This window comes from Sphaerodactylus townsendi, linkage group LG01, assembly GCF_021028975.2.
Source record: "Sphaerodactylus townsendi isolate TG3544 linkage group LG01, MPM_Stown_v2.3, whole genome shotgun sequence".
NCBI classification, from domain to species: Eukaryota; Metazoa; Chordata; class Lepidosauria; order Squamata; family Sphaerodactylidae; genus Sphaerodactylus; species Sphaerodactylus townsendi.
Window position 1 is genome coordinate 118,295,000 of NC_059425.1, and position 19,631 is coordinate 118,314,630.

General features: G+C 47.3%; 1 protein-coding gene across 1 annotated transcript; it reads right to left on the reverse strand.

The window, feature by feature from the left end:
• Positions 1–12,566: 12,566 nt before the first annotated feature.
• LOC125437743 (amine sulfotransferase-like) lies at positions 12,567–17,786 on the reverse strand. The gene is made up of 3 exons (XM_048505662.1): positions 17,575–17,786; positions 14,336–14,544; positions 12,567–12,701 (listed from the first exon to the last, which is right to left on the reverse strand). Exons 1-3 carry the CDS (start codon positions 17,714–17,716, stop codon positions 12,567–12,569), a joined length of 486 nt encoding a protein of 161 aa, XP_048361619.1. The 5' UTR covers positions 17,717–17,786.
• Positions 17,787–19,631: the final 1,845 nt, after the last annotated feature.

Below are 19,631 nucleotides of genomic sequence, written 5' to 3' on the forward strand. Positions count from 1 at the left end.
ATCTCGCAAATTCATGGAAGCGGAATTAAATTGGACAGTGAGGTCTAAAGAAACTGGGGCTATAAAGCAAGCCCTGGCTACCTGGTGCCATTGGTTGGAGGGCACCATCCACCCTTTTAAAATATGGACTGATCATAAAAACCTCGCGGTGCTCCGTGCATCTGGGAAACTATGGGCTAAGCAGCTCCGCTGGACAGACTTCTCCTGTTTTAGCTTCACACTCCATTTCTTTCCGGAGAAGTCCAATTGCCCAGCTGATGCATTGTCACAATTGCCCCACCCCTTGGAGACGGGCCCCATGTTGTTCCACAATGTTTTCATCCCATCCCAACTTGGTTTGGACATTACAGTCTGCAGTCAGAAACTGCTGTGCACCACACGCCCTGATTTATCCGCCTCTCTGGAGTCCACCTTAAAGGAGGTGGGAGCCCTCCCAGTGCCTCTGGGGCAGGCCAGGGAACATTTTGAAAAAAGGTGGTGAGTTCTGGTAGAAAGGGGATAAACTCTATGTGCCAACGCACCTGCACCTCCTCACATTGCATGGTGTCCATGATGTTAAGTGCACAGGGCACTTCGGCTTTGTAAAAATGTTGCATTTAGCCCACAGGCAGTTTTGGCAGAGAGGTGGGGCGTAGAGCCCTATGTAAAGGGATGTCCATGTGTGCAACCGCCAAGAGGGTGTAAGGGAAGGTATCGGGTCTCCTCCAGCCCCTCCCTGTGCCTGAGGCCCCCTGGCAAGTGATTTCCATGGATTTCTTCACGGATCTCCCATCCAGTAAAGGAAAATCGGTGATATGGATGGTGGTGGACCTGTTCTCTGAACAGGTACATTTTATCCCATGCTCCTCCCTGCCATCCGCTAGTAAACTCACCCAGATGTTTGTGACTCATATCTTCAGACTCCATGCTGCTCCCAACAAAATAATCTCTGACTGGGGCAGTCAGTTCATATCGAAATTTTGGCACCATTTCTTTAAACTATTAGGCATGGAACAAGCCCTCTCCTCAGTGTATCACGTGGCAACTGATGGCCAGAATGAGTGCACCAATGCTATTCTGGGACAATATTTGCACTGCTACATCAGTTATCACCAGGATAATTGCGTGGACATGCTGCCTTTTGCTGAGTTCACTTACAACAATGTGGTGCATAGTAGCACCAGAAAGACCACAATTGAGGTTGTTTCGAGGCAGTCGGCCAAGCCTTTCCTGTTTTTAGGAGAGGTGTAGCATGGCCTGGTAGAGCTTCAGGACTGGGTGCAGTTTATCCAGCAAGCATGGGAGCCCAGGCAAAAAGCATAACAGAAGGCTAAGCAAGGACATAAACAACAGACTGATAAGAAAAGGCACCCTTTGGAACTGGCAGTGGGGGACTGGATGTATCTCTCCACAAAAAACTTGAGGGGCATCCAGGGGTGTAGAAAGTTGGGACAGAAATATATTGGCCCGTTTCCGGTGGTTAAGGTGATTAACAAAGTGACTGCAGAATTACAATTGCCTAATAACTTAAGGTCTGTACACCCTGTTTTTCATTGCATCCTCCTCAAGAAAGTGCCTCCTCTGGACACCTGGCCTCTATGGGCAGATGCCCCCACCCTTGTGCTTGTGCGGGGGAACCCCACCAGGAAGTTGAAGACTCTCGTGTGCATCTCAAATGCTTTCAGTATTTAATAGCTTGGACCCATTTCTCTGCCAGTCACAATGAATGGGTAGACTTGGCGCATGTGCAGGCTCCCTAGCTGGTGAAAGCTTTCTATTGTGCCTACCCCGATCGGCCTCGCCCCAAGGGGGGAAACCTTAGAGAGGGCAGAATGTTAGATCTGTGCCTGATAGTTGTGGGGTGGTGGGCATTTTCAAAGGGAACTGTGCTGCTTTATTCTGTGCAGTTGTCCAGCCTTCATGCTCTCCTTTGCTGGCGGCCTTAGCAGCCCAAAAGGACCAATCCTATCATGTGGAAAGTGTGAACTGTTCCCCGGCTTTTAGTGCTTTGTAGTGGGAATCGAGTGAGGTGTTCGGCTGCAGGGGGGTGGGGGGGGAACAGCCTAGCTGCTGCATGCTGCACCACCTCCAGCTTCTGGACCGTCTTCAAGGGCAGGCCCATGTAGAGCGGGGTGTAACAGTTTAAGATTGAAGTGTAACAAGATATAGTTATTCTGCATATAAAGCAATTAAAGAATACATAATATAAATAGGTTAATACATTTGGTTAGAAATGTCATGCTAAAATAGCTACTAAGCTCGATGTAGGGGTGAGCCCGCGAACCCAGCAGAACCGCAGATAGAGCGCATGGAATGCCTGTGCCAGCTGCGGCCTTCTGGGCGCACACGCTCCCCCACCCCCCGTTCCCCCGTGAGTCACAGGTCATGAACTACCTGACTCACGGTCACCAGGTGTCCCAGACAAAGGGACAAAAGGGCTCTTGCCCCCAGGTATGGATTAGACCCAGATGCGGATGCTTCCTCCTGCATGTAGCAGCCTGATGAGATCATGCATCACATGATGCTCTCCCGCTCTCCCGCTCTCCCGCTTTCCTGCTTGTTTACCTCCCTTACACGCCCCCAGAGAAACCCTAATAAAAGGTGCCAGGGACTAGCACACGGCAGAGTTGCCAGATTCATGGATCGCGCTTCCTGCCGCTGGCTCTCTCCACCGGATGATATCAACGCATCTCGCCTCTTCCTGGTGACCCTCGCGGGCACGACTTCATGCTGGTGCCGAAACCCGGGAATCTCCAACCTCCGCCCGCTTACCGTCGCCTGGAATAGGCCCCCTCGGTGCACCGTCGTCCGCTGGATCTGCTCATCCTCGGACCCGCGTTCTAGGACCCTCTCTCGTCCGACGAACCACCGGTAAGTATGGGAGCTTGCCAAAGCACTGCTTATGACAAGCACGTCCGCGAGCTGAAAACGCTGACGAAAAGCGCCAGAGTCCCAGTAAAGAAAAGGGATCTGCGCAAATTGGTTGGGGAGATTGATAGGCAATGTCCATGGTACCCTGAGAGGGAGACATTGAATCTTAAGGACTGGGAAAGCATCGGGCGCACTCTGCACGAGGAGCCTCGCGCGCGGATGCCACTGCTACTGACGTGGAGGCAATGTTATGTTGCCATCAGTCTGCAGGTCTGTGGTCTCTCTGCCATAGATGTCCCTTCTTTTGACCCTTCACCTACAATTTCACCCCCGGAATATTCTCTATCTACTAAACCGGACGCCTGTCCTCCTCTTGTCTCACTTGCTTCCTTGCCTCATTCAAACTCTCCCGCTCGCACTCTCGCGGCTCGACCGCCTCCTCCTCTCGCTCCGCCTTCCGCTCCGCTTTCCCTCTCCATTTCTGAAGCCACCGCACCTCCGTCAACGCCACGTAATGGCGCGGGTTTCAAGACTCTAGCAGAGCACATTAACCACGATCTGCTGAGGAAGGAAACCCTGACGGAAGACGATGCCGACCTCCTCACTCTGTGCCCCGTCCACTTCACTGATCACGTTGGGGACGATGGCAACATTCAGCGAGTTGTCGAGTATCGCCCCATAGGCTATAATGTTCTCACCGAACTCCGTAAGGCAATACGGGACGTGGGGATTACAAGCCCCTATGTGAGAGGCATGCTGGAAGCGGTCATGTGGAATCACCTAATGGTTCTGGAGGACTGGAAGACAACTTTCCACATGCTCCTGAACCCTGCGCAATATGTAGTCTGGGAAAGTGAATTCCGCCAGCAATGCCTAAGCAAAGGAGCAGCCTCTGGTGGTGCCTATACTGCAGAGCAGCTCTATGGCTGCGGGAATTTCACCGCTCCCAATGCGCAGATCGTCCTACCGGAGGCCACCTTTACGGTCGCCTCTGATTGCACTTACAGAACGTTTCTGAAGGTACCTAATACCGGACGACCATACCAAAGCTTCTCCAATATCCGACAGAAGCCTCAGGAGCCTTATGCTGAATTCCTGAACAGGCTCCAGGAAGCCCTAAAGAGACAGGTCGACAACGAAGTGGCCCAGAACGAGCTCCTCATGCGCCTCGCCAAGGAGAATGCCTCCGCCGAGTGCCGCAGAGCGATCACGGGCTTGGGGAAGAACCCTGAACTGGCCAACATGCTTAAAGCTTGCCAGGATATCGGATCTTCTGCCCATCAGGCCAGTCTCTTAGCTGCAGCGCTCTCCTCCACCAGGGGACAGCCCCCGGGTGGGTGCTTCAACTGCGGCAAACCGGGACACTTCCGGAAGGATTGTAGGTCGCCTGGTGGGGGGGGCCTACAACCCTGATGGAGGAGGGTCCACCTCCAGGAGGCGAGGACCCCCAGGAAGGCCCAAGACCAAATGCCCCTTGTGCCAGAAAGGCTTTCACTGGAGAAGCGAGTGCCAATCGGGAAACTTGCACCCGGGCCTCTCCCCAGCCCAGGACCAAAGGGGAGAGTACTGAAGCGGTCCCAAGAACCGAGGCCCGCACCCAAACCACCTCCTTCTAATGGTATCTCTCTCACCTGCACCCAACCTCTTTCCCTCAAGTTCCCCCATGAGATCCTCATTGCTCCGACCCAGTACAGCGACCCCATTCCCTCGGAAGCTGTCGGATTGGTCTTGCCTAAGGCCTCCGCCGCTGAGCAGGGGCTGTTTGTTATTCCAGGGGTCATTGACTCCACACACCAGGGAGCCATTCACATCCAGGTGTGGACAAACATCCCACAGGAGCTGCCCAGCGGAATCAGCTGCGCACAGCTGATCCTCTTGCCCCACGCGCTGCCTGCCACCGATTCAATAAAGGCCACGAGCCCAGGAAACCATCGAGGCACAGCCGGCACCACCGTAGCGGCGGTGGAGACGCCCATCGGTAGCTCCCGCCCGTACCTGGAGCTCACCATAGAAGGGTGTCCGTTCAAAGGGCTTGTGGACACCGGCGCCGACGTAACCATCATCAGAGCAGCTGAGTGGCCTGATCAGTGGCCGACAGAGGCTTGCCCGCGCATCTGGGGGGTGGGGGGAAAGCAAACCGCGAGATGGAGCGTCCGCCCGCTCACGGTCTGCAGCCCGGGACTTGAGCGACAGCTCACAGTCCGCCCCATTGTCTTGGATATCCACGTTAACTTGTGGGGAAGGGATCTCATGAGCCAGGTCAAGACGACCTTAGTCTGGGATGGATAAGCCTACTCCCACTGCTCTCCCTCTCACATGGATCACCGAGACCCCCGTTTGGGTGGAACAATGGCCGCTGCCCAGAGAAAAGCTGGCTGCCATGCACCAGCTCGTAGAAGAACAACTAGCAGCCGGCCACCTTGAGATCTCCACCTCCCAACCCTGACTGTGTTCCCTATCTCAGCCCCAGAGCTCCTTCTCTGGAGCTCTTTCCTTCTCTCTCTCTTCTTCTATCTTTCAACCAGCAAAGGCGGGAGGGCCAATTGGCTGACTGGCCCTCCCTGGATTGAAATCTGGGCCCATCCTGGTACCGCAGCACTGCCAGGACAGGCCCCAGGTTAACTATATCATCACTTCTAAACCTACCAGAGATTCTTCAGTTAATTATAGTTTAAGCACTATAATCACTTCAAAATCTATTAAGGACCCTAGGCTACTCCGGCGTCTCTGGCCGAGGCCGCCCCTTAAGGAGCGGTCTCTGGCCGGCGCCAAGCCTAGATGCTCGGGTACTATCCCAACATCCGAACACCCTCTTCTGATCGACCTTTGCGGTCACGGTGAGTATTCTCTAAACCTCATTTTGAGACTGCTTCCTGCCTTTCGTTTTCAAAACTGACCCCGTACTGTATGATCGCTTCCCCTACATATACGTTCTCTTCTCTACTACACCTTCGAAGCTCACTGTTCTGCAGAAATTAAGTATGCATACCCACAACACCCTCGGGGTCCGCCTGTCCTCCCAAGAGACTCGGACCCTCACCTCGTCGCACCCTTATGACGTTCCTGAAGCCAACGCTCCTTAGGAACTGCTTGCCCTTCGCCCTTCCTGTCACAAATCCTGCGCTCCAGACGTTCAAAATTGCCAGGCGATCGTTGAACGAGCCAACCGCACCTTCAAGGAATTTTTAGCCAAACAAACTAAAGAAAGGGGAGTAGGTGGCCCCCCCAATTTAGGTTTCATCCAGCAGACTGTATCAAAAGTGCTATTCACCATCAATCATTTAAACCTGCTCGCCCTACCCTCTGGGCAACAGCTCACCCCCGTGGGGAGGCACTTCAGGCAGTCAGAGCCTCTCCCCCACGCCCAGGTCTACTACCGCCAGCTCCCAGACCGAGCTTGGCAGGGCCCGGCCCCCCTCATAACCTGGGGAAGGGGTATGCTTCAGTCCTTCTCCCTACAGGTCCCCTGTGGATTCCAGCTCGCCATGTCCGGCCAGCCCATGGAGTGGCACCAGAAGGAAACCAACCCCATCCCGGAAATGGAGCGGATCTCCCTGGAGGACCCTGCCCTGCTGCCTCGACGGAACCGCCGCCAGCGCCAGAACGGGCCGAGGACCCGGATGACCTGGGGGGACGTCAAGGCAACGACCAGCCAGGCTCGGGAGTTGCTGCAACAACGTGGCCGCCCCGAGACACCCGAGGATCTATGCGCTGCCATCTTTGCGGTTATTACTGCAAATTCCGCAGTCACAATCATCTACTTGCTCTGCTGCCTCCTGCCGGTGACACTCGGTCACCCCCTCTTGGATCTTAATCAAGCCAACATCTGGGAGCGGTTCGCTGCCGCTGCCAACGTCTCGTCCTTCTGCTTGGGCCAGTATCTGGGGGTGGGAAGTTTGCTGAGCTCCTGCCTGCTTCCCGTCTGCAAAGCCCCTGGAGACTTCCTAGAGGAGTCTGGCCTGAGCCCCTTCATGAATGCCTTGTCTATCAGGTACTCTATGAGCGCCGACTGGGGACCCTTCGTCCAGACCCTCCCCGCTGGTGCCCTCTCCCTCATCACCAAGACTGTCGCCAACCACAAGTCCAATACTTGTGCCCATATCGCAAACTCGGCGGGAGCACAAGCTGGCCCGAGCCCCTTCACCGGCTCGGCCAGTTGGAACTGCACGCACATGGAGGACATTTCCCCTGTGTATGGGAACATCCTGCTCCCTAAAGGTTGGTTCTGGACTTGCGGGGAAAGAACCTTCAACTACATCCCCTCTCGCCTCTCTGCTGGGACTCTTTGCTGTCTTAGCCGCCTCACCATCGTTCTGCCGCAGGCTCCACCCCGGGAGCCCAAGCGCCGCCGTCGCTCCACCCTCCCTCTCGATCCGGCCTGCCGGAGCGACACGGTTGCCCTCTCCGAGGCAGAATACGTTTCCCTCGCGACCTCCCTTGTGGGAGTCCCCGGACTTGCTTCCTACAACGCTAAGACTATCGGCCGTTTGGCCTGCGCCCTTGCGAAGTCCATTAATTCCACCTCAGTTGCTCTGGATGCTCTGGCCTCCGAGCAGCAGGAACTCCGTCAAGCGACTTTAGATAATCGTGCCGCTATAGATTACGTGTTATTGCATCACCAAGGTTGTGAGAATGTAAATAATATGTGCTGTTTTAATCTCTCTGATAACTCCCATTTGATTCATATGAAAGTGCATGAGTTGCATGATATAGTGTCTAATCTGAAATATGATGTGTTGCCTCATTGGTGGTCAGCCCTTTGGAGCTGGCTGCCAGGGGGATGGTTAAGTGTTATTGTACAATTCTTCATTGGTTTGATTGTATGCCTTGTTGTCGGATCCTGCTTTGTTCAATGTGTATCTGCTTTTGCCTGTAATGTTTGTAAGAGACCCTTTGACTCTCCCCTACGTAGAAACCAGGTTCTCATGTTGCATAAGCAGCTCAGCCAGCTTGAGCGAGTTCCTGGGGAGGCAAGCGTCCCTCTAAATTGTCCCAGCTAAATTCGGTTCCCCTTTCTAAACGTTAGAAAAGGGGAGATGTAGGGGTGAGCCCGCGAACCCAGCAGAACCGCAGATAGAGTGCATGGAATGCCTGTGCCAGCTGCGGCCTTCTGGGCGCACACGCTCCCCCACCCCCCGTTCCCCCGTGAGTCACAGGTCATGAACTACCTGACTCACGGTCACCAGGTGTCCCAGACAAAGGGACAAAAGGGCTCTTGCCCCCAGGTATGGATTAGACCCAGACACGGATGCTTCCTCCTGCACGTAGCAGCCTGATGAGATCATGCATCACATGATGCTCTCCCGCTCTCCCGCTTTCCTGCTTGTTTTCCTCCCTTACACGCCCCCAGAGAAACCCTAATAAAAGGTGCCAGGGACTAGCACATGGCAGAGTTGCCAGATCCATGGATCGCGCTTCCTGCCGCTGGCTCTCTCCACCGGATGATATCACCGCATCTCGCCTCTTCCTGGTGACCCTCGCGGGCACGACTTCACTCTCTTTAAACAAGAACCTCATGAATGCCCTGTACACATATGAAGCTCTTGTGTATATAGAGTTCACTATTCACTTCAGTGCAGGGAACATGTGTACACACTTTATATATACTAACCGCCAAACTAGATGTGATGACAGCAGTAAGGTCAACCTGATGCCATCAATGCAACGGCTGGGCTTTTGGAGTGTGGGAATGGGGAGGGAGGGTTTCTGCCGGCCCCTGCAGGCCTGGCTGGGCTTTTGGGGTGGGGGAGGAGGGAGGGAGGGCTTCTGCTCAACAGAATGCTCTTTCAGCCGGCTCTGCTGGAGGCAGGGCAGTCCCCAACAGTCAGCCAGCCAGCTCTGTTGGGAGCAGTCTGTTGGGGCGGGGTGGGACCGGGCTTAGGGGGAAGGGGGAGTGTATATTATCGGCAATTATGCACCCCCCACGTGACTTAACTGGGGTGCGCCTGGGTCAAATGTCCCCAGATGTCCCCATTATAGCTTTGTCACTGGGTCCATGGTGCAGTCAAAATGCTGATCCTCCCTCTGTGCTTTGTAAAGCTCCAAAACAGCTTCTTCCCGCACCCCCACCCACCTTTCCATAGCTATTTCCTCACATGACACATGGGGAGAAACCATGATTGTTTCTTGTCACAATGCCTAACAGGCCCTTGTGGCAATTTTAAATGTCAAAATCTTCCTTTAAAATGATATTGGGATCCATGGGTTGACCTTATGGCTGCCATCATGTATAGTTTGGCTATAAGTAAATGGGGAGGCTGCTCCAGGCAGGAAGTTCTCTGTGTGGGCATTAGGTCATCTGCTGTTATAAAGAGCATCTATACTGAGGTATAAACGTGTCCAAGTTTTAAAAACTCTTTAATTGCCTTTGGAAGCTGCTTATGCTTTAGTGAGCAAGAAACCTTAGCACTCATTATCCTTACATGGGATATAATACACACATTGCACTATGAATCTTTCATAGTTAGGGCTGCCAACCTTCAAGTGAGGCTTAGAGATCTCCGGCTATTATAATTGATCTCCAGGTAACTGGGCTTGGTTCCCCTGGAGAAAATGGCTGCTCTGAAGGGTGGACTCTATGGCCTTGTACCCCATTGAAGCCCCTCCCATTCCCAAAATTGACTCCAGTTGTTCTTATTGGTTTTTGGTTGAAAATGTTTCCGAATTTATTCACTGTATTCAACAGAATGTAGTATGGCATTCTGAATAATTTGTTTTACTGTTTCAAGATGTTTATTCTCTTGAACTAGGAAAAGGGTGCAGGTGTAAAAATTATTCCTCTTGTGGCTATTTTTTTTAAACCCTTACCTTCACCAGCTAAAAATCTTTCCATGAAGTCATCAAATTTTTCTGTTGTTTCCATTTTGACTGCAATTTTAAAAAAATGGTAATAGGAAACCAAAACATCCTTTGGGTTTCTTGACACGTAAATAACCTGCAACAATACTGACAGTTACAATAAAATCCAATATACTTTATTGGGTTAAGCCAATTAAATAAAGCACATAGCAGTGAGACTCAACTTTCATATCTGATTCCCCTGGTATTCTCTTATGTTGTCTCTATGTTTCCCATCACTTCAGATTTATTTATATTGAGGGGATAGCAATAAAACATTGCTTCTTGAGGATGCTTGGTGAGAATTGATCGTAACTCAGCACTCTCATCCATTTAATAGGCCCTATATCCTTTTCACTCGAAGCTGAATGGTCCAGGCTAACCTGATCTCAACAGATCTTGGGTGCTACGTAGGGTCAACTCTGAAAAGGTACCTTCCAAGTACTTGTAGGTCAATACAACGCTGCACTTACCTGTAGTTCATCAATTAGGTTTCTGTGCAGCCATACATTGGATCGGCAGGTACATGCAGGTCAGCCATGATAATATAGAAAGCTTTTGATTCCTCTCTAGCTGGCTGGAAGGCATTCACATCTCCCTCCTCCAAATCTGAAAGGAAGAACCTTCCCGCCCAGTGTCACATGGTGGGAGAGTGAGGAGTGTTTTTCCTTCAGTTTTTCCACTGTCACTACAGCTGACACCAACAAAGTAAAGAGCAAGCAATTCAACTGACCACGGTGGGATCAGAATGAGGGAGGTGTGCCTGAACAGGAAGCCACTTGGTGAACTATAGTTTCAGGTAAGAGCAACACTGTATTTCATCTTTGTGGGTTCTCTGTGCAATCCCACATAGGGAGAGTGGCAAGTTAAAATACCTTATAGGTGGGCATGAGGCAGCGTATTTGAATAATACTTGCAACACAGCTATCCCAACAAGAATTGTTACAAGAATCAACCACCATGACGTACTTAATGAACGTCACTGGCAAAGACAACATGGCTGCTCTGCAGATGTCAAGGATGTTGACACTATAGTTCCAAGCAGCTGACACAGCCTGTGCCCTAGTTGAATGAGTGCAGACCCCCAAGGGACATGGGACATTTGCCTTCTCATTGGCCTTAACAAAGGATTCGGTAAGCCACTTAGAAAGTGGTAACTTTATGTCCTTTATGATTATTGCCAAAGCAAATAAAAGGATTGTTAGGTTCACAAAATGAAGCTTTCCTGTCAATGTAGAATGACAACACTCTGTGGTCATCTAGGTATTAAAAAGATGGAATAATATAGGCAAGACAATGTCCTGGCCCATATGAAATGCTGAAACCATCTTAGGGAAGTATTCCACACTCGGCCAAATGACCACCTTATCCTTGTGGAACTTCACAAAAAGGAAGGATTCCAGTGCTGGGCCTGCTAATCCCCTACTCTCCTCACTGAAGTACTAGCTACAAGAAAGGCAGTCTTGAAGGAGGACAGGTCTAATCCATGCTTCGACACTAGCTCAAACAGATCTAATTCATGCTTCGACACTGGCCCATTAAGTGAGTCAGTACCAGCAGCAGGGTTTATTGTGGAACTGGCCATTTTACTGGAGGGTGAATATTCTGCAGGCCCCTGAGGAATCATTTTGAGAAATAGGTGTGTAAACAATGAGAAAGAGTCTTACAGCTCATGAAATGCAGATAATGCCAAAAGGATTATTTTAATGGAGGTCACAGACAAGCCTGATTCCAACAAAAGCAGTAAATAATCAAAATCATCATTAAGTGAACAAGAGTAAGGTACGGCTTCCCTTTCTATAGCCCAGCAGACAAATCTGTCCCATTTACATGAACAAAACCTATGGGTCCAGTGCTTTCAGGACTGTGATACATCACAAATCCTATCTGGCCAGCCATTCAATGTGTATGAGCCATCAAATGATCCAAAAACATCCCAGCATATAGTCAGGAAGTAGTTGACTTAGGTTTCATTTGACATCTATTGGGGCAGTGGTTAGCCTTGCAGCCTGCATTTGGAGGAGTATAATGCTTGGAATGCTGACGAAAAGAAAGATAAGTAGACTGACTTGTCCTACTGCCTGGAGGGGGTATAATGAGCCGGGTACTAAGGGGAAGGAAAGGACTGTCTGGGGAAGTACCTGGGTATATAACCCTACTGTCGTGGAGGCGCCAAACCAACAGATTCTGCTGTACCTGTGATCTTTTTTGTTTTGTGTAAGATCTCAACACTGATCTCATCACAATAACATCAAATGGCAAGTCTCCAATTCTATTTTTGGTATCAGCTGGGAAATCTGAAGAACTTAGGCAGGCATGACGTCTGAGGGATATTGAGGAGGTGACTGACTTAGTTGCAGTGTCAACAATGTACTGTACCCCATTAATCTGTTGCTTTGCCAGTTTGATACCATCTTCCTGGATGGCCTTAAGACCTCGCCCGTGCACATCTGGGAGAAAATTAATCACTGAATTAAGTTTTTCTCAGAGGTGAAACTGATAGTGGGACATTATAGCAATGAAGTTGGCCACTCTTATTTCAAATGACCCTAGAGAATTTGTATGGAGTTCAGAAAGAGTTTTGGTTTGCGCATGTTCATCCAAATTTAATGACTGTTGAAAGGGTGCTATCTAGGAGCAAGGGCATCTCAAGATCATCCAGCCAGGATAAGGAGAGATGAAAATTAAATTTTGGCATCAGAACCATGCAAATATGCTGACTGACTTTGTGAGGACTACAGCTTCAGTGAGTGCATTGAAGAAATCTACACAGTGAACAGCTGCAAGAAGACCCCCAGGTCTGAGAGCAACTCAGTGAATGATGTTGGGTATGATGTGAATGTGAACATCATCCATCTGGAGACTGGTGCTGAGGACCTTCAGCCACCTGTCCTGGTACACGTGTGGGAATGGCAGGCCTCCCGATGAATGTGCACAAGAGGATCTAATTCAACTGATGCGCAGTGCAGATCTCCACACCAACAATAGTGTTGATATTCTGGGACAATCCATATCTGAAAGAGAGTGTGACTGAGACTGGGAGGTGGACCAACACTGAGGTGATCAGTGCTGGCAAGGTGAAGATGACCATAAACCAGTTGTAATGCTCTCTGGTGATTGCAACTGGTGACTGCTTCTCGGCCTTTTGGCTAAGATAAGTGAGACGGTGACTGGCACTGGGAGGGATGACCAAATTTGAGATGAAAACCCACTCTGGGTGCTTAACTAGCTCCGAGGTGACAGCAGAATGGATGAAGGTCAGCAGCATGAAACAGCACCCTCAGATGAATATAATCAAGCAGAACTGGAGGAGCAGGAGGTAGAATCGTGGTGAGCTTCAGGAAGCACCACCATCAAAGATAGAGGCAATAGGGACATCAGCCATGGAACCTTCCAAGGAGTGTGATGGGGATCTCGAATGTTTGAAATCTTCCCTGCTAGAAGACTTTCTATTCCCCAATTTCTGGCATGAAAGTTCAGAAGTAGTTCTGGGAGCATGACCTGACGAGGAAGCCTCCTATTGGGTTCCTGTTAAGGATCCATTTTGTTGAGGCGCCAGAGCTCACTCAGAGAGGCCCATCTTCAGCTGTGAGGCACTAACCCAGTGGTGGCGAACCTATGGCACGCATGCCAGAGGTGGCACTCAGAGCGAACTCCACAAGATGGGCTCCACAAGATGGGCTCCACAAGATGGGCACTTCTTGAAAAGAAGAACCAAGGGGACCACTTTTCTCACAAAAATCATAACGAAGACAAAAATTCCTGTCAGATAAGCCAAACTATAAAGAGAGACTAAGAACCCTTCTAAATACCGTGATGGAAAAGGCAATCGTCCTCCTTCTATCATGTGATTCTGATTGAGAAAGTTTCCCTCCTTCTGCTGTGGGGATGGAGAAGAGAGTACTTTCTAGTCAGCTAGAGAGGAATCAAAAGCTTTCTATTCTACTGTGGCTGGCCTGTGTGTATGTACAGACCCAATGTAGGACTGCACAATGAACCAATGAAGATGAACAGCACTTTGTCTGATGTTCTAATCACCAGTTATGGAGCACTTTCCCCATAGATTTTGACCTGGTGCTGAGCCTGCAGGCTTTGGATAGCTGAAGTATCTTTTCTCCCATTCATTTTGTAAACTTTTCTTTCTGGAGAGGTATGGCTTTATTATATTTTATATCCTGTTTCCATATTATGCCATTTGGTACAGCCTTGTTTGGTTTTGAAATCTTTTTATGCTTTGCTTTTTTGTGTTCTGTCTAGTTCTCTCTTAATTATTATCAACATAGTGCTGACCGCTTTGTTGTTTTTATGAAGATTTATGGTGTACACTGCTCATAGTACATTACTGGTAGTATATTTATTTGTATTGTATTAATCATTGTTAGTTATTACTGAATTGTTACTATTAATATGCTGTTAGCAAGTTTGGTACCAAGCTAGTAAAAAGTGAGAAGAATATGTTTTAATCAATAAATATCAGTTTCTTTCATTCTTTCCTCCTGTAAAGCTACAACTTCTACACATATTAATTGAGATTGTCACACGTCATATGGTGGGATAGGGATTACTCCCTCCCTTCATCAGTTCCCTTTCCCCAGGTGTAGACATTTCACATTGAACCATGTGAAATTATAAAAGTTGCAGGCCTTACTTTTGCTCTTCTGTTTCTTAGTCCCTTGGGTACCAAATAATAGGGCAAATGACTTGCAAAGAGCCGAGGGGATGGGCGACTGATATAATCCATTTTACGGATATTGTACTCCAGACAAGGGACTCTGTCCAGTGAGTCTGTGTCCTCAGTTCCATCTCGATGACCTTCGTGATGAATCAGGTTTAAAATGTTCTGAGTCCAAACTGTGCCTGAGAATGGGGATAATGATTCTTTTGATTTGATATCCTAAATATACCTAGAAGTCAGTAGTGTGAAAAAGTATAAAATAAACCAGCCTCCAGACAAAATTCCCGACCTGAATGAAAGTATAAGTAAACTAACGGCATATGCAATGATGGTGAAATTTCAAAATTAATGGAATATATTACTAACTTACATAAATTTAGGATCAGAAAAGTAAACTATAGAATTAGAAATTTACAAATAAATTATTAGCAGTTATTAGATACAGTAGATATATATTGTTAGATTATCAAAAGGTAGAGGGGGAAAAAATTCCTAAACTTGTGACTATATCAAAAATGTAATACATATGAATTGTAATAGTTGGAAAAATGTAAGATGGCAAGTTTCATGTTATTCTTTTTTTGTATTGCATGGTTTGTATTGCTGGTTGAAATTTGTAATGTTGGTTTAAAAATTTTGAAAATTGTTTTTGAAAAAAATTAAAAAATAAACCAGTTTTTGCCCAAAGATAAACAAAAGAAGGGTCACAAATAAGCAAAGAAAATATAAGAGGAGGAAGACACAAATATTGTTATATGCATATAGGTTTCCATTCCGAAGGGTAAAAGGTAAAGCTACTCTCCTGTCTAAGCACTGGGCCATTACAAACATTAACAACTACTCTTCTGATGCAATTCTCCAACTAGTTCCCTGTCTATTTATCTAACCCAGAGTCAAATCCACAGTCTTCCAGTTTACTCATCAGAACATCATGGGGAACTGTCAAAATTTTACTGAAATCTAGATGAACAATATTGACGGCTTCCCACAATTCAGTAAGCATATCACTTGACCAAAGATGATGTCACATCACAACATCAACCTGGAAGTCTATGGGCCCAATCCAAAGAGAGGCAGGCTGGAGCAACTTGTGGAATGCCTGAGCTGTGGAGGCTTATCTGGGGAATTCAGATTAGCCTGTACACTCCCACACACGCCAGCTGGGTGACCTTGGTCTAGTCACAGCTTCTTGGAGCTCTCTCAGCCCCACCTATCTCACAGGGTGTTTGTTGTGAGGGGGGAAGGGCAAGGAGATTGTAAGCCCCTTTGAGTCTCCTACAGGAAAAAAAGGGGGAATATAAATCCAAATTCTTCTTCTTCTTCTTCTTCTTCTTCTTCTTCTTCTTCTTCTTCTTCTTCTTCTTCTTCTTCTTCTTCTTCTTCTTCTTCTTCTTCTTCTTGTGTAGATAGTGCAAGGGTACATCAGTGCATTTGCCCTCCCCAGGGCACTTACTTGGCAGAGGGTATATCTGCCAGGGGGTGATTGCAATGGCCTTCCAAGATGACCAGATGTGGTGCAGCATCACCACCACCAGCTGCATGGCGAAGTGGTTAAGAGCAGGTGGGTTCTAATCTGGAGAACCGGGTTTGATGTGTTTCTGCACTCCTGCATTCCCTCTGGGTGACCATGAGCTAGTCACAGTTCTTTGAAACTCTCTTAGCCCCACCTACCTCACAAGGTGTCTGTTGTGGGGATAGGAAGGGAAAGGAGCTTGTAAGCCACCTTTAATCTTCTTACAAGAGAGAAAGGTGGGATATAAATCCGAACTCTTCTTCCTCCTCTTCCTTCCTTCATCATCATCATCATCATCATCATCATCATCATCATCATCACCACCACCACCACCACTGTGGGGCATTTCAAGCTAGCTTTGCTCCATATGCACCGTAACTCTGGGCATTTTGGGTGGCATAAGTCCATGGAGCCTTATGGAAGGCCTTTTGGCAGTGTGGGGGGGAGGTTCTTTTTTTTTTTGCCTCCACATGTCACTGAAGAGCTCCCAAGAGGCAGTGTGGCAGCGGTGCCATGCCAGCCCAGTGAGTTGGACTGGCTGCCTGTTTATCTTGAAAGGACAGAAGACTTGAGCTGACCACATGAAACCAACTGTTAGGATTTGCAAGTGTCTGTCACAATCCTGATAATAAGGGGTTAACTGTGTGCATGTTAATTAGCTAGTAAGGTCAGTGTCTTGCTATCAGCTCATTGATTAGTCATTGGGCAGTTAATCTGACATTGCTTATGTGAGGCAGAGCACGTAGGTCAGAGGTTATAAAGTTAACTATGTTTCTTTGTCTCACATAACACAAGGTTTTTCTTTTGTACCTATAAGATGAATTCACCTTAAGAGGTGAATGCCTAGGCCACATGTGGGCTCACATGTGCCTAGGTTCTGTAACTAAGTTTGTACTAGAATAGTAAGGATTTATTGTGTTTATTCCATGTGTATTCCATGTGTTTATTCCATGTATACCTTACCCTGATTAGTTAAGTAAAGTTTTTTCTTTTTATAATCACAGCAAAAGTCCCCTGGTCTTTCCTCTCACTCTGCTTATTGCTCAAACAGGGAAGCAATTCCTTAACACCAACTTCTATCAGGATGAAATTCAGGTCTAGAGCAAAAGTTTGACTGCAGAACAGCAGCTTACCCCTCTGCACCACATGGGGAACAAGAAACATATGGAGTTCTGTGTGCATAGGTTTCTATTCAGTGGGAGCTTGAGTTAAACCGAGGGATTCATGAAAAGAGGGTTTTTTCCACAGGGGGTGAGATATTAAAAATTAACCTATGCTGGTTTTTAAGTTTTAAAAGAATTTAAAATAATAAACAGTTAAGGTTCTCAAATTTAGATGATGGGGGGTGGGGGGAGGACAGGACCCCAGAGGGCTTTTTTCCGGTACTGTTAGTACTGTTAAGGAAAGCATACTGGTAACATATTGGCAACCATCACGTTTTCCCCCAGTGGAGCATATAGCAGCATCAAGGAAGGGTTTCAGGTGGGGTATGGAGAATATGATTAACCCTTATCCCCAAGATATGCCCCCTGTCAGGATCAGGGCTCTTTCCAGCTGTTCACCATAAAGTTGCTCAGTACCTCCAGTTAAGAATATTTTGGCATCTCATTTAGTTTGGCAAAAAAAGTCCTAAACAAGCACACACACACACACACAAAATCAAGATAGTTATTTCTTACAAAAATATGTATAATCTTACCTGATTTGGGATAAGTGACTAGAAATACATCACTATCTCTGATTTCAAAGTCTTCCAGGGAATCTAAGTATTCTGCTGTAACCAGCTCAGGTTGGAAATAAAATCCTTTGTATTTGAAACGGTAGTTTTTTGATGACTGCATTGATAACACTGCTGGCAAAATAATACAAAAATTCAGAGTAGTTTCTTCTGTTACATTGGAATGAGTAATATCCTACTTTTCACTGGAAGAAGTTCTTGCAACTCAAGAGCCTTTCTCCAACTTAAGGGTCTCTTCTGTTGGAGGAAGAACCATTGAAGTTCTAGGAAGGCTCCTTGGGCGGAGTGATAGGATATATGTCATTGTACGTGCAAATCCATTTCATATAGTGTGTACGAATGCCAGCATTCCTTTGAAAGTACCATATGTGTTCTATACCAAATGGTGACAGGGCTTTTTTCAAGTACACAAGCAACCAGTTGTAATTCACCTCAAAGGTTTTGTATAATTCATCATGCAACATAAATGCCAGCATGGGGTTCATAAGATGGTTCACAAGCCTTTGAGTTGCATGGAATTCTGCTTTTGGCAATGGCCTGGTTAGCCACCAAAACACAAAAAACACAAAGGAGTGTGGTGCACTAATACATTCTTTGTAGCATTCACTTTCATGGGCTGGAGCCTATTTCATCAAATCTGTGAAATGATACCTCAGTCAGAGAACATGTACACAGAAGAGAAATATGGGTGGCAAACTGTGAAGCAGGGTTTAAACAAATGAAATGCAGGAAGTGCTTTTGAGACATTTTTATGTAATACTCCAAACTATACAAGTAAGCTCAAGTGACTATTACCCAGACATGTAACTCTTGAAAACCATGTGATATATTAAACACTTTAATACTCATAATGTCTAAGAAAAGTGTGAACTCTGTTCAACCTTTGGTGATGCAGACCTGCTTACTGATAGATTTTAATTCAACAGCTCCCCTTTGGAACCTCTCTTTGCAAGAAGGATGACTTACAGGTCAACAGTAGACTGTCCTGGTAGGCTAAAATGGTCCATCACAGGCTTCTCAACCAATGACCAATTTTTATATTACATTTGTTACTATTTATTCTTTTGAGAAGAGAATCACCAGTGTATAGCTCAAGGACACTGTTGACAAACAGATGTTTGTGTAATCACATCAGTGGATGAGCTGATAAATAAGCCACGGCTGATATTATTTGGTCCTAAAATGGAGATGGGGCCAGGCTAGCCTGATCTTGTTGGATCTTGGAAGCTACCCGTGTTCAGCCCTCATTAGATTTCTCCTGGCCAGAACTCTGGTTTCCTTTTGAGAGTTTCTGCTGCACCTCACATGCTTTTCTCATTGCTTGCTGGCTCCTTGCTCAGCTCCTTAGATCTCCAGTGCATCCTCAGTTAGGCCTTTCCAGACCTCAAGCCCCAGATTTAAGTTGTATGTCACCTCTAAAACTTCCTAGTTTCTTCTCTTCCACCTTCTGCAAGGGTGTCTTCCTGTTGGTGTGTGTATGTGTACATGCATGATTACTTAGGGAATTAGTTCCTTTGTACCTAGTGCAGATTCTTCACATTTCTTTTGCTTATATTTCATTTTGTACACGATAACATTATTTGTTTTTGTTTACAGTTATTCTTCATAATTTCAAACCCTCCCTGAATACTGGTCTTTCTGCTAGCCAGAACTCTGGTTTCCTTCTGAGAACCCCTGCTGCTCCTCACTTGCTTTTTCTAATTGCTTGCTGGCTCCTTGCTCAGCTCCTTGGATCTCCAGTGCCTCCTCAGCTGGGCCTCTCCAGACATAAACTCCTGATTTAATTTCTTTCTTTCTATGTTCTGCAACTTTGCCCCTTGTGGGTGTTTGTATGTGTGCATGAATGATTACTTAGGGAATTAGTTCTTCAGTGTGTAGTGGAGATTCTTCACGTTTTCATTTGCTTGTAGTTCATTTTGAATACAATCAGATTATTTGGTCAAGTTTACAATTATTCTGTTGATAATCTTATTTTGGGGTAACCCTAGTGAGATCCACCTGGGTATACAGAGCCTACA

Bases quoted from the DNA above. Each gene is read 5' to 3' on its own strand.
- LOC125437743 (XM_048505662.1), bottom strand. From the start codon at position 17,716: ATGCAGTCATCAAAAAACTACCGTTTCAAATACAAAGGATTTTATTTC. The intron at 14,545-17,574 runs GTAAGATTATAC...CCCCATTCTCAG, and splicing joins AGTCACTTATCCCAAATCAG to GCACAGTTTGGACTCAGAAC. The intron at 12,702-14,335 runs GTAAGGCCTGCA...ACTCTCTTTCAG, and splicing joins TAAGAAACAGAAGAGCAAAA to ATATGGATTGTCCCAGAATA.